The 13,763-nt window shown below is 38.6% G+C and overlaps 1 protein-coding gene across 3 annotated transcripts in view; it reads left to right on the top strand.

Annotated features, from left to right (window-relative positions):
- The window catches only part of LOC111874461 (solute carrier organic anion transporter family member 74D), a 33,786-nt gene extending 23,720 nt beyond the window's left edge, over positions 1-10,066 (top strand). For all 3 annotated transcript variants that reach the window (XM_023869986.2, XM_023869985.2, XM_023869984.2), the window contains exons 6-14: positions 320-460; positions 2,345-2,602; positions 3,975-4,139; positions 4,908-5,103; positions 5,834-5,972; positions 6,618-6,832; positions 7,622-7,725; positions 8,736-8,837; positions 9,772-10,066. In XM_023869986.2, the coding sequence (XP_023725754.1) occupies positions 320-460; positions 2,345-2,602; positions 3,975-4,139; positions 4,908-5,103; positions 5,834-5,972; positions 6,618-6,832; positions 7,622-7,725; positions 8,736-8,837; positions 9,772-9,905 (1,454 nt within the window). In that variant the 3' untranslated portion in view covers positions 9,906-10,066. The remainder of the gene's footprint in view (positions 1-319; positions 461-2,344; positions 2,603-3,974; positions 4,140-4,907; positions 5,104-5,833; positions 5,973-6,617; positions 6,833-7,621; positions 7,726-8,735; positions 8,838-9,771) is intronic.
- Positions 10,067-13,763: the final 3,697 nt, after the last annotated feature.

Here is a 13,763-nt window from a genome sequence, read left to right as displayed (position 1 = left end):
AAAAGCTATAACAATTTAGATCAAATTATGCATGTGTGGTGTAAATAATAAACATTTACAAGGAAATCCTGTCGGAAGAGATTGAGAGAATTACGCTTGGACTGTAATAAAATATAGTAATGTAGATAAATAGCCTGTGAAGATATGAAAAGAGCTGAGCTGGCTCAGGATAGGGGCCAGCAACAGCCATATTGCACGTTAGTTAACTCTTTTACAGAGAGTACTATTCCAAATAACATTGGAAACAGTCTTGAATTTCTAAATAAACCACAAATACCAATACTTCAACATATCTTTGATATAAACTATATTGTTCCAGGTTGTGTGCTTGCTCTCCGAACACTGGGTCCAGCCATGGGTTTCGCGCTCGGTTCAGGGTGCCTGAATGTGTACATTGACCCAAGCGTGACACCGGTCATTACGAAAAGAGACCCACGATGGCTCGGCGCCTGGTGGCTGGGTGAGAACTACTGACAGATACAATATTTATTATAATACAGTAACACATTTTGCCTGTGTAACTGTACTCACGTGACTGGCGACTGGGCGAGAGAAAGCGGGAAGTCAGCGGCGCCAACTCGAGACATTCGTTTGTGGTGGAACTTGCTACCGCCATCTCATACTGTGATTGCTTCTCTCAAGAACTCGGCAGTGACATCCAAAATCTGGACATATGGAATATGCTGTGTTGTCCACTTGGTTTTCTTTTCGCCAACGCTATTGCATCTATGGGCTGTTCTGGCATGCTCATTGCTGCTCCTACAGGCGAGCCCGCCTAAATCAGTAGCGTATCCTGGGTTACTGAATTCGTCTGAACTCTCTTTCCCAATTGTTGGCCTGAAGGAAACAGACCAATTGAAAGGCCTAGACATAGGTGGAAGAATAATATTAAAATGGATCTTAGATAAATATGATTGGGTGGTATGGCCTGGATTAATCTGGCTCAGGATAAGGAACACTGGAGGACTCTTGTGAAAAAGGTAATGAACCTTAGGGAATTTCTTGTGTAGCTGAGCGAATACCGCCTTCTCAAGGACTCAACTTCATGGAGTTAGTTATCCAGGGTTACATTTCAAGCGATGAAGTGAGGAAAATTTAAAAGCCACTGGAGAAAAAGGCGTTGTTAGACATATTCTAATGGGGCACACATATTGTATTCGTATAAATGCGGTCTTTATTACGATGAATCCCTCACACGAAAGGGTACCAGAAAAGGGGCTAAGGTAGGCATCACAGATTACGATGAACCAGAATTTAAGATAGGCATAGTGGTTCACATAAATGTCGCATGCTTTAAAATATCAAAACTCTACAATTTTCCCACATAGTGTATATGTGTGTTCCCGCTGTTTTCGGAGGAACCTGTTGCCTTCTTCTGGGTAGGAGAGCGGCCATGCGGGAAAATGGGATACTGACAGAGAGAATAAAGGGAGAACCAGGACGGGAAGTACGACCAAACAGGCAGCAGATTCCACAGAAACGTTGCCACTATAATGGCTGATGGTGCCTGAGTAAGAACGTGACAGCGAAAAAAATTGAATAAATTAAGTTCTCGGGGTTATAAGAATTTTGAGGTTATCCAGTAACCTTACGGTGTAAACTTACACAAAGTCTAAGCTTAGTGGTCCCAAAGAATTTCCAATAGGCCTGTATGTTACTATGGGAAGGAATCGAATAAGGATCACTGAGAACGTCTGCATGAAGCGGACTGGCTGGTTGATAAGCTACATGGGAAAGCGGCCTTCGTAGTCTAGGGGTAACGTTCCCACCTCATGACTCAAGGTACGCGGGTTCAAACCCGGCGGAGGTCGTGGAATTTTTAAGGGCGGAAAAATTGAGGGTACAAGCCGTGGGTCCCGTGTCGTAGATTTACGGCACGTAAATGATCCTCATGTCTCCAGGAGACCTCTGAGCAAAATTAGGCAACAATTTCCCGCCCAAGTAGTTTCTAATGCCTCTGGTAGATGGGGGAAATATCAGGTACCGACGGCCGACCTCGTTGGCTGAACGGGGCTGATAACACGCACCAGTACCGGTAGGGTATGGCGACAGTAGAAATTAAAGGGGGACGCACAGTGGACCAATAACTGGTCTAAGTGCATGGGGAAACCCACCCCCTCTAATAATAATAATAATAATAAGCTACATGGGAAGAAACTTAATTGGAAGTTACCAAAAATTTTAACGTAACGCGCCCAGTACAGTATCTGCCAAATTGTACGGCGTCACATTCCAGAAGACGATAATCCGAATAGTCATCTCAGATCACATACACGTATTTAGGTCGTAGTAAGGTTCCAGTATACGTAGGTTGTGCACTGTTGCATATTTGGTTCTGTCGCAGGCTGGATCATCCTCGGCACTACAATGCTGATGTTTTCGTTCATCATCGCCCTCTTCCCCAGGCAACTGCCAAGGACAGGTCCTAGTGGCAGACCGAGTTTGTCCGTGCCTGGGAACCCAACGAACACGAAACAACTGCCGCACGAGGAGCAACCGCTCACCAAGGCTATGCTCTCCGACTTCATGCCCAACGACCCGGTATCATCAAAACATAAGGAAATTGTACACATACAAGAAGCTTCTGCCAAAAAGGCGGAAGGTATGGTATTCACTAATTTCTTTGATGTAATCGTTTCGTTTCAACTTTAAAAGCTAGAAAACTTCGAATGAGACAGGAAAGGTAAAGTCCCTGTGGTTAATTGCGCATCACGCCATAAAGACGCATGGTAAGTGAAGGTATAGCTCCACTATTCTTGACTTCGGCACCAGATGTGGACAGCTTCAAGCCCCGGCCGCTTTACCCCAGGGAAATAGCGCCCAGTACACACTAGATATGAGGCCGGGTAGGCCTCTGAGTAGAGAAAAATCTCTGGCCCCTGAGGGGAATCGAACCCTGGCCATCCAGCCCGTAACCCGTCGCTATACCGACTCCCGAATGAGATAGCTATGCGATCATAGTAGTGGATAGATAAGGACATGAAAGGAAGCGGTCGTGGCCTGTTTGGAAGTGATAACCAGTTTTCACCTCCAGAAATTGAAGAAAATCTTCAGCCAGGGTTAGAACGGGATATCTCTACATGAACTTATTTTGTGGTACGGCACTTTAAAAGCTAGAGGAAATCGAATGTTTCACTGCTACGTGTCTCGTAGTCTGTATATAAAGCAATGGTGTCACCCAAATTTATTGAAAACGGATTGGTTTGTCACATATATTTAAAGCAATTTATTAGCTATTTTAAATTCTATTACTTAACATTACCTGTTTGCCTCTTGGCATTTGAATGAGTGCTACAGTTTGAAAATATGAAGGAAGACATATTTTCGGCCTTTCCAAAATACAGAAAACTCTTCAATTTGGCGATGAAGGTTTGACGGCCCCATAATCAGCAAACCAAAAGCCAATGAATGGTGTAGAAAAGTAACCTCTCCAAAATACAGAAAACTCTTCAATTTGGCGATGAAGGTTTGACGGCCCCATAATCAGCAAACCAAAAGCCAATGAATGGCGTAGAAAAGTAACCTCCAGGCGGCTGACAGGTTAAAATGGCATTGCGAGCTCCAGAGGACTGAACATCTCGTTTCATTAATAAAATAAAATATCCTTAAATGCTTACGGTGGTCCTGCTGTAACCATTATTTTATGGTGTTCTCTCTAAGTCCATTAAAGGTTCTAAAACCTTGATTACGAGACGCGGAATTTTGTCAACTGAGAAAGAATTTCTTGTCAGCGGCTCAGTTGTTCATTATTCTGAAGGCCTTTTCACCTTCTGCTGAACTAACAACACCTTTAATTATTTTAGCAGCTTCTGTAAATTGAACCCCGAGGAAAGAAGGAATTATGCAAATTGGCCTGAGCTGATTCATACTGGGATTTTGTGAAAGCCTTGAATATCTATTGTGACAGGAACTTTATGTACTAGAGAATTCAAATGGTGAGACCTGTGCAATATTTAATCTGTGGCTTGCTACAGGTTTTAAGATGGGTTTGAAGAGGCTTATACTGAACAAACTGCTGATGGCAAACATCATGGCAGGGGTGTTCTACATTCTGGGAGCATCTGGCTACATGACTTACACAATCAAGTATCTGGAGACACAGTTCCAGAAGTCAGCCGCAGGGGCAAACATCATAGCAGGTATTCAGCTACCATAAGCCTTTCAGATAGTTTATGGAACTCATCTTGATGTTTGGAAAAACTTGTTTAGTGCAATGTCAGGCCGAGTTTAAGAAGTTCTAATTTCAGACAATATAAACTGGGCCTTCCAGGCTGTCAAAAATAATTTATAATGGGACTGCATCACCATGTTTGTGGAGTACAACAAATTTATTCTAAAAGGCAAACTTTATATTACATTTTGATATCGTTAATTATATGTAATTATCTAAGATTTTCTGTTTTCCATGCACAGTATAAAGAAGTATTGTATCATGAAACAATAACATATAGTAGTGATCAAGACTGTCAACAGTTGAAGTTCTTGGGACCCTATTGCATATATTTACAGTTTTCATTTACTTCACATATTTCCGGTACGAGAAAGTTGGTAAGCCCCCCTTTAGTTTAATGTGTACCTTAACATCTTGAGAGCATCGGTGATAGGCCAGGATATCTCATTAACATTGATTTTTAATAATATAATTTTCATATTTCCTGCTGTATATGCACAATATTTATCGATTTTAGGCTTTCACGGTGGTTAATTCTTGACGATTCTTTTCTTGGGTTGTTACACTGTGTGGTTGTAGTGTAGCAACCCAAGAACAGAATCAACATCAATATATAAAATATATTTGGTGTGAATACTTGATCTGAAGTTTTGTAACAAGATTCCATGTCTCCTAATCAAATGATAAGAGCCCAGAGTACTGCACAAAATATTTTCACTGACAAACATGTTTATAGGTGTACCTGCCATCCTAGCGACAGTAGCTGGATTCCTTATTTCTGGATATGTTATATCAAGATTTAAACCTAGGACAAGCCTAGTGCTGGGTTGGAATGTATTTGTTGGCTGTGTCTACATTGCTGGAGAAATATTATTCATATTCCTTGGCTGCACAAATAATGGACTTCAAGGATTCCAGTCAACAGGAGAAGGGTAAGTTGCAATACACAGAGCAGTCATTTAGAGGACAGGAAATAATGGCTCATACCCCTTAAAACGTCATGAACAGCAACAGTGGAAAATGAAATTTGAAGGTACAAACTCATTTTCCAAATACACTCTTTGTAATTTTGCATACCACATTCACCTTTCTGTTCAGTCACTGACCATCCAAATGAACTGCCCTGCCAGTTACGTTTCTTGTATTCATTAACATGCAGTACATAAAAAAATACAAACAGAAGTTTTAATGAGATCTGTGTTTCGTCAACCTATAAAGTTTAGAAAACTTATGAAATAAAATCTGATTTTTATGTAAAATGACGTTTATATTATGCAGTACTGTACTCAGACCAGGCCAAAATGAAATTTGTCTTGCAGCATTTAGTGCAGACTCCCAACACCAAGAGTCATCAAAATCCACAGGGTAGTTTGGGACATGAAATATGAGAACGAAAAAACACGACCTATTGTGTGTCTATTTCATACACTTCATGCAAAGAGCACACAAAACTCAAAGAGAACCACAATTATATTGACATACTGAAGCATGAATATTTATTTACAGTTGATCAGTCACTCTGGCACTCAATTTCCACTGTGACTATTTGCAGTTAAAAACATGTTGACAACTGAAACCAAAACTCAAACCATCTTCAAATTTTTTCAGTATAATTTCTTAGGAACATGAAAAACAACTGCCTACCTCCATTTTGATTTTCAGCCTCCAACTAATAAATGACTGCAATACGAATTGCCACTGTGATAACCTGAGGTACACTCCAGTGTGCTCTGGAGCAAGTGGTGTTACTTATTACTCTGCATGTCATGCAGGCTGCAACTACGTTTTCAACAATTCTAAGGTGAGAGAGTGATAATGTGCCAACTTTGCTTTTGTAGTTTCACACCCAAAGTTCTTCAATAAAGCACTTGATAGCCATATGAAAGGAGAGAATTTGTTGTTACTGTCATTACTGGATTTATTTTTGCCATTGCCAGCATTCTTGTTATTATAACTTGTTCATTCTCCATTAAAAATGCTTTTCACAGGTTACAGATGTAACAGCTACCTTACAATACATACAGATTTACGCATATGTAACATATGTGTATGAAATGTGTTACGACACTCTCAGTAGCTTGCTACTGAATTGTAGGATAAATAATAATTAATGAAGTAAAACGTGTATGAAAGAATGTAGGCATTACCTAATATCCCAGCATCTGGGTATGCAGGAACATGAAACAGCCTATATTGTTGAAACATGTTTACCGAATGATGCATAGCAAAAGTCATGGCACAGACTCCATAGAAAGCCAGTTATGTGATGGTTACCTAGTCAGTCAATTGGTGTGCTGACTGTTGCCTAGCAATGAACTTTAAACGTTCATCCTATTGTTGAGTGTGCATACGCAACTGCAGGTTGTTTATGGGTCATTGCCTAGAAAGCTCTGGCCATCCATGTTACAATACATTCCACATCATTTTTCTTTTTCCTGTTTAACAGGGTTTTGGAAACTGCACCTGTTTGTCACCCACCAACCTGCTGGGTTCAGGTGGTGTAACCAGTGACACCAACAGCACAACCATAACAAATATTGTGACTGCTGGGCCCTGTCTAGTGAATTGTGGCAGCAATTTTATCATCTTCCTTATCACTACATGTATAATGCACAGCCTTGGCAGTTCTGGCAAGATTGGGAACATTTTAGTGAATTACAGGTGAGGGCTTATAAGATTTCTTACATAATGAACTCAAAATTAAAAATACTTTTTAACAGACTTCAGTGTAGCTGATCAGCAATCAAGGTTGTTTGTTTTCAATTTCTGATCACACTCTTTCAACATGTCTGGGGAAGAGCTGTAATGGCTGAAGCAATTCATTTCCTTAAGCTGTCTAAGTTTTGAACTTCAATAGTGTCAACAGTGTTCTTAAATACATTCTTAACAAGACTAATGTGGTCAGAAGAGGGCTTTTGAAAAGAGCCACATAATTGGACCATCTCTTTGAATTCAGAGCCAAACATTTACATTGAAATATAACATCATTTTTAGGTTGTAAGTATACCATCTATAATGCAACAATAACTTATATAAAAGACACTAAAAATATATTCAATACACTAAAAGTGCTTGTTAAATACTTTAAAATGTCACTAAAATTATACATTTATTCCTTGTTGCAATAAATTTCAGCGACACAAGGACCATCATCAGGCAACTTTTTTGGGGGGTTATTGGGGAGTAGGTCATATTACCCACTCAAGAGTGACGAAGTGCATGCAGTCCTATGAACAAAGTTTGTCTATGAAGAAAAAAGATCACAGTCAAATTTCAAACGAAGTCATCTACAAAGAAAATAAATGGGATCATTTTGGCAGACATGACCAGGCCTGTGGTATTTATGAATCCGCAGTATAGTGAGGCATGTTATAACAGAGTTCATCTGAATTTTGTGAAGGGTATGAATTCTGAAGGTCAAATTTACATCATATTGTGTTATAATTTCAGGTGTGTCATGCCAGAAGACAAGTCATTCGCTCAGGGATTAGTTCTAGTGCTTGTCAGTCTTCTTGCCTTCATTCCAGGACCTATAATATTTGGAAGTATTATTGGTGGGTAGGATTTACTTTCATATTATTTCTAGGGCATAAAGCAAGTTCTGAAACTAGAAAACACTACCCAATAAATTTGGTTAAATTAATACAGTGATAATGCACAATAACAGGATTCCTCTCAGAATATCAACAGAGTTATGGAGATAAGTCACAAGCAAACCTACAAATTCTATACAAAATGTTTATAATTCAATAATTGCAACATTGATGCAGCATGGAACTTTGTATATCTCACTATATTACACTGACAGTTCCAACACTAAAATAGTAATAACTATGTAGAATTAAAAATATAAGCAATAGGAAAGTGGGCTTTATGAGATCTGCACAGATCTCCTTGTTTACTTAGTCTGGCTCATTTTCAAGGTCCTTTACTTTCAGGGCTAAATTAACTTTTGTGTATATTTTTAGAGTCCCTAGACAGATATTAATGAAAATTGAGGTATGTCATTGCTGTTATATGGTGTCAATATATGTTAAGTTTATTTGATTTGATTTATTTTTATGGTTACTTTACTAAAAACCCTAAAAAAACTCTTTTGAGTCTAATGTTAAATTTTGATAAAGCTCAATATACAGCACTTCTTCTGTACAATTGTGAGTTACAGTCACTTCAGTTTGTATTAAGGGACAACTGCTTGAACATTTTGGCATATCTTAGTAGGTATTCAACCGAGACAAAACATACATTTAATAAAAGTTATAAAATTCAGTTTTATACAATGTTTCCATGAAACTAATTTTGAGAAAATTATTATTTATAACTAACTGTATGATGTACCTCAATGAAGTCATTATCCAGTTCTGTAATCATCCTACCAGATATGCACTTGATTTATGGTACACCACATGTACCTAGATACACAAGAGAATGTCCAGGCCTAAACAAAACAAAGTGCCACCTATAGGGGTAAATTTGCCCATTCTTATATACATCAAAGAATGTCTTATAAGAACGTACTGCAATGCTTCAACAGCAGTGTACCTCAGAACTACTATTGTTTCAGATGCTGCATGCTTAGTGTGGGATGAAACATGTGGAGAGAAAGGGAACTGTTGGTTATATCATAAGGACAACTTCAGGTTGTACCTGAACCTTACTGCAGCAGGTATGTTAGACAGACAACTGACTACCATGACTTCTAGGTACACTCAAGTGGCCTCCGAATCTTATATTCCTCAATTCTAACACTGTTTAACTCCATGTTGCAAGATATTTCTTTAAAGTTGATGGCTGCTTACCTGGCGAAAACACTGCTTGTTTTTATGGAACATGAAGGTTCATTACCAACTTCACAGAAGTCTGCTATTTGATTGTCCTCAGCTAATTTAATCTATTCCATATTCTTACACCCTAATTCTCTAAGATTATGAAGAAAGCAGTCTTCTGGGCTTTGGCGCCGTGTATATGTGGTGTTAACCGACGTTTCGGAGGAACGTATCGCCCAACGTCGGTTAACACCACATATACACGGCGCCAAAGCCCAGAAGACTGCTTTCTTCATAGTCACCGCCGTGAAAGCCTCAAATCTCTAAGATTAGTTTTAATATTATCTCTCCATCTATGCTTACATTTCCAATCAAAGACTGTGTATGTCTCATTTCCCCCTGTGTCATGTATCCATTTGGTCTATAGGCTTGCTTACAGTAAAACTGACACCGTACCTAAGCATCACACCATGAAGATACAAAGTGAATACTGAGGCAAGACCCTACAAATGTTGGCCTGAAGTTGGAGATGAATAGTTACTGTTATGCCCTGGCTATTTTATCCCTAATGAAAGTCCCTTATTCTTACTCATTACGAAGCTCATAACTGTTAAAACACAGTAATGGTGTGAAATATCCCAACACATATACCAGTTCAGTCTGAGATATCTGGAAGAAATATGCAGCTTGCAGTCCAGAACACATAATTGTATAAGAATTACAATATAATGATTTTGTAGTGGATACACAAACTGTAGCTTGTATTCCTGCTTCTATAACTCAACAGTAAATAAATAAATGGCAGCATCATAATCATAAATATTCATGTTCCAGGTTTCACTGTGGTAGGAATGCTACTGGATGCATTGGTATGGTGGCTTGGAAGAGGGCTGAATTTATATGAAGAAACAGATGTAAGCAGATCTAAGGAGGGTAGCAGGAACCACAATTTCCGGCAACTGAAGTGACAGTTATTACTGTGATAATAAGAACCATATACAAGTTTATAAGATTAATTTGTTATATTTTCATACCAGTAGCTCAAGTGTAGGATTATTCTGTAATTGTACTTATGAGGTAACAAATTTTGTAAGGAAAATAGAAATATCATATAAATCAATTAACTACAGCTGCCTGCTTATAACTTGGTAGCTCACCTTGGATGTGAAATAGCATTGAATTGTCACATGATCACCCTGAACCAATTAAGAGCATGTCCCTGTAGGGAAGACCTCCTGAAACATACTCTCTAGTGACATGAAATTTTATTTTTGACATCAGTGTCTTTTTGGAGTAGTCTTTATTGGTGTAATGACCCACCAAGTACTGTGCAGGCACGTATAAAATGTAAATTTTTTACAGAAAATAATGCTTTCAATTTCAGTCACAAAATTTCGTCAAGACATTGTACAAAGTTTGCTCATTCTAATATAAGGATTACAAGGAGTCATGTCATTCACATTCAGCTACTGTAGGATGGAGAAATACATACTTAAGTTGGACTTGGTTAAGAACTCTGTAAAAATTTTACATGAAAAACAAGGAACTATCATGACATGTCCTCTCAAAATACGGACTGACAAATTCTAGAGAAGAATATGGTCGAAACATAATAAACTGTGAGAAGCATATAATATTTTCACTGGAAAATTACAGGATTGATTCAGATCCTGAACACTTGTAGGAAGAAGCACTTACAGCCAACTAGTATCTTGAACAGAATTACAAGCGAAAAAAAAGTTGTCACCAATACCACCTCCATTTGACATCCAAAACTTGGCCACTAAAGATGATGGGTATCAACTTTAAAATTGCCACCATCTAGCAAACTCTTAACCCTTTAATGGCTGCATTTTATTGGTTGGTGGGGTGGCATTAGTTAATTCTATGGCTGTGAAGTTGCGAGAGGAAAGTTGAGATAAGTTACTTCTTGCACAACAGATACATCATACCTACAGTAAAGTTCCATAATACATTTGCTCAAAGCAAAAACTGTGGAGCTAGATAAACAGCCATTGCTAGTGAACAGCTCAGCGGCCACAAAACAGACTATGGAACAAAGTCCGCTGCTAGTCAGCAGATTCTTAATAAGCAAGAAGAGACGTCCACTGTTAGGAAACGGTTCAGTAAACACATTCCCACAGAAACGGTTAGCATATAAGAATGAACAGTGTTGAGTGTGGGATATGCCAAGAAATTACAAGGAAGACAACTGGGGCGAACAAGTCAGTTCCATATGGAAGTCTGAAGAAAAGAGTGACATTTAGTTAAAAGCCAGTTGATAGACAGGCGGTGAAGAGAAGACTAGGAGGTTGGTGTAAAATGGCTGTGAGTTAGTTGCAAGAGTGCTCAGTTGGAAGGTAGCTGCTGTTCAGACAGGATCTGAGCCCGGAAGCAGAAGACTAGCCATTGTTAAAAGCCCTTACCAGGCAACTACTAGTGAAAACAATTCGGGCTGGAAAAGACTTAGTGCATGTGATAGTGATTTGTAAGATGTGGAGATCAGTGATGGTGTTATAATTAAGTGTAATTATGAGTTGTCTGTTAAAGTGGTTAATACAGCCAATATCCAATCCAAAACCCTATCAAGAGTCTTCTGAGTTGACAAATTCAGGTGCTTTGCCAAGAAATTGGGTGTTCACTCAAGTCATCTTCCTGCTCGTGATGACTCCTATTTTGCTGTCTAGTGTCTACCATTTGACGTATGTGTTCAAACAAACCATTTTAACACAGAATTAACCTTTCAAACTTTGGGGTGACCATCATATAGCCAGTTTATCAGTAACAAGGTACACAGTGTTAAAATGCCTATCTAAAGGCTAAGAGTAACAACCTTGTAAGTGTTAGGCATGTAATCTGATACAGATAATTAATTATGTTCAAGCCTAAAAATTTCAATGCTATAACAATGATCATTTGTACAAAGAGAAAGTTGGATAATGAGGGAGTAAGATAAAAGCACTCCAAAAATATCTAATGTGATCTCTGAGAACTAAAAATTCTTTAACGTAAGTATTAGAAGTAAACTGACCGCCTCTGTGGTCTAATGGTCAGAGTTCTTGCCTACAGATCAAGAGGTCCGCCAATTCCCGGTGCTACCAGATTTTCTGAGAAGTAGTGGGTCTGGAACGGGGGACACTGAGCCTCGTGAGGATAATTGAGGAGCTATTTCAAGAATATAGGGGCTCCGGTCTATAAAATCGATATTAATGGCCATGGAGATCTGTTGCGCTGACCACGCGACACCCTCTATCCATTAAAGTTTGAACTAACTTTGCCGACAAGCGGCGGTCGCTCGGTCAGTACAGTTGGCTTGTGGACTCAAACCACAGATTTTGTTTTATTTTTTTTTAGAAATTATTATAAAAGTAAATCGTTTGTCCACTTGCAGAAAATAAAGACAGAAAATTCAAGAATTATAACTGATATAAGAGATATTGAAGGCCAAATGCAATGGAAAGACCAACTGTAGGTGAGAGAGTCATCAATGCCAAACAGGAAAAGAAAGAATACGAGTAATACCACGTAGTCTTACATTCTGGAGGAACATACTGCCTCCATATTCAGAGCTGAAAAGTAATTTTAAATATGAATATTTCACAACGTGTAACAATGCAATGGTCCGATCTCAACTTCAAAGAAAACACTTTTCAGTTTACAGGATGTTTCAAGGCACAATTCATAAACCTTGTTATTTAGCAACAATCACAGATCTTATTACACACTTCACAAATAACTATACCCATACCGATACACTTTCACTGCCATGTGGGACAAAGTTTCCCCATATTCAAATGCAAATGCCATACATTAGACGAGATATAAAATGGCCTGTGAGACTTAAAATATAATAAACTGACAAGAGTATTGTAAATGTATTGTTTAAATATAAATAGTACTAGTGCAAGTTATTACTTCATTTACGTACATCCCATTTTTTATTTAACTGTAACTGAAATTAAATGGGACACATAAGCGGCTGGTATATGATGACGTGAATCTACTGGGTGATCACATAGATACCATACAGAAAAACATAGAAACTTTGACACTACTAAGGAGGTTAGTTTAGAAGTAAACATAGAGAAAACTAAGTATATGTTACTGTCTCGTCACCAGAATGCAGGGCAAAATCATGACATAAAGATAGCTGACAGATGTTTTGAAAATGTGGCACAGTTCAAATATTTGGGAATGACAATAATAAATCAAAATTTGATTCTGGAAGGAATTAAGAGGAGATTAAATTTTGGTAATGTTTACTACCATTCAGTCCAGAACCTTCTGTCTTCTCATCTGCTGTCTAAAAACTTACAAATTAGAATATACAAAACTATAATTTTGCCTGTGGTTCTTCTGTATGGATGTGAAACTTGGTCTCTGACATTAAGGGAGGAACAGAGACTGAGGATGTTTGAAAACAGGGTACTGAGGAGAATATTTGGATTGAAGAGGAATGAAGTGATAGGAGGTTGGAGAAAACTAAATAATGAAGAGCTTCGTAACTTGTATTCTTCTCCAAGTACAATTACAATGATCATGTCAAGAAGGATGACAAGAGCGAGTCATGTAGCATGAATGGGGCACAAGGGGAATGCATATAGGATGTGCGTGGGAAAGCCAGAAGGAAAGAGGTCATTAGGAAGACCAAGACGCAGTTGGGTGGATAATATTAAAATGGTTCTTAGATAGGATGGGGTGGTATGGGCTCAACTGATCTGGCTCAGGATAGGGACCAGTGGAGGGCTCTTGTAAACATGGCATTGAACCTTCAGGTTCCATAAAATGTTGGGAAGTTCTTGAATAGCTGCATAACTGGCAGCTTC

The sequence above is a fragment of the Cryptotermes secundus genome, unplaced genomic scaffold (assembly GCF_002891405.2).
Source record: "Cryptotermes secundus unplaced genomic scaffold, Csec_1.0 scaffold426, whole genome shotgun sequence".
Taxonomy (NCBI): Eukaryota; Metazoa; Arthropoda; class Insecta; order Blattodea; family Kalotermitidae; genus Cryptotermes; species Cryptotermes secundus.
This window is presented reverse-complemented; position numbering and strand designations above follow the sequence as displayed.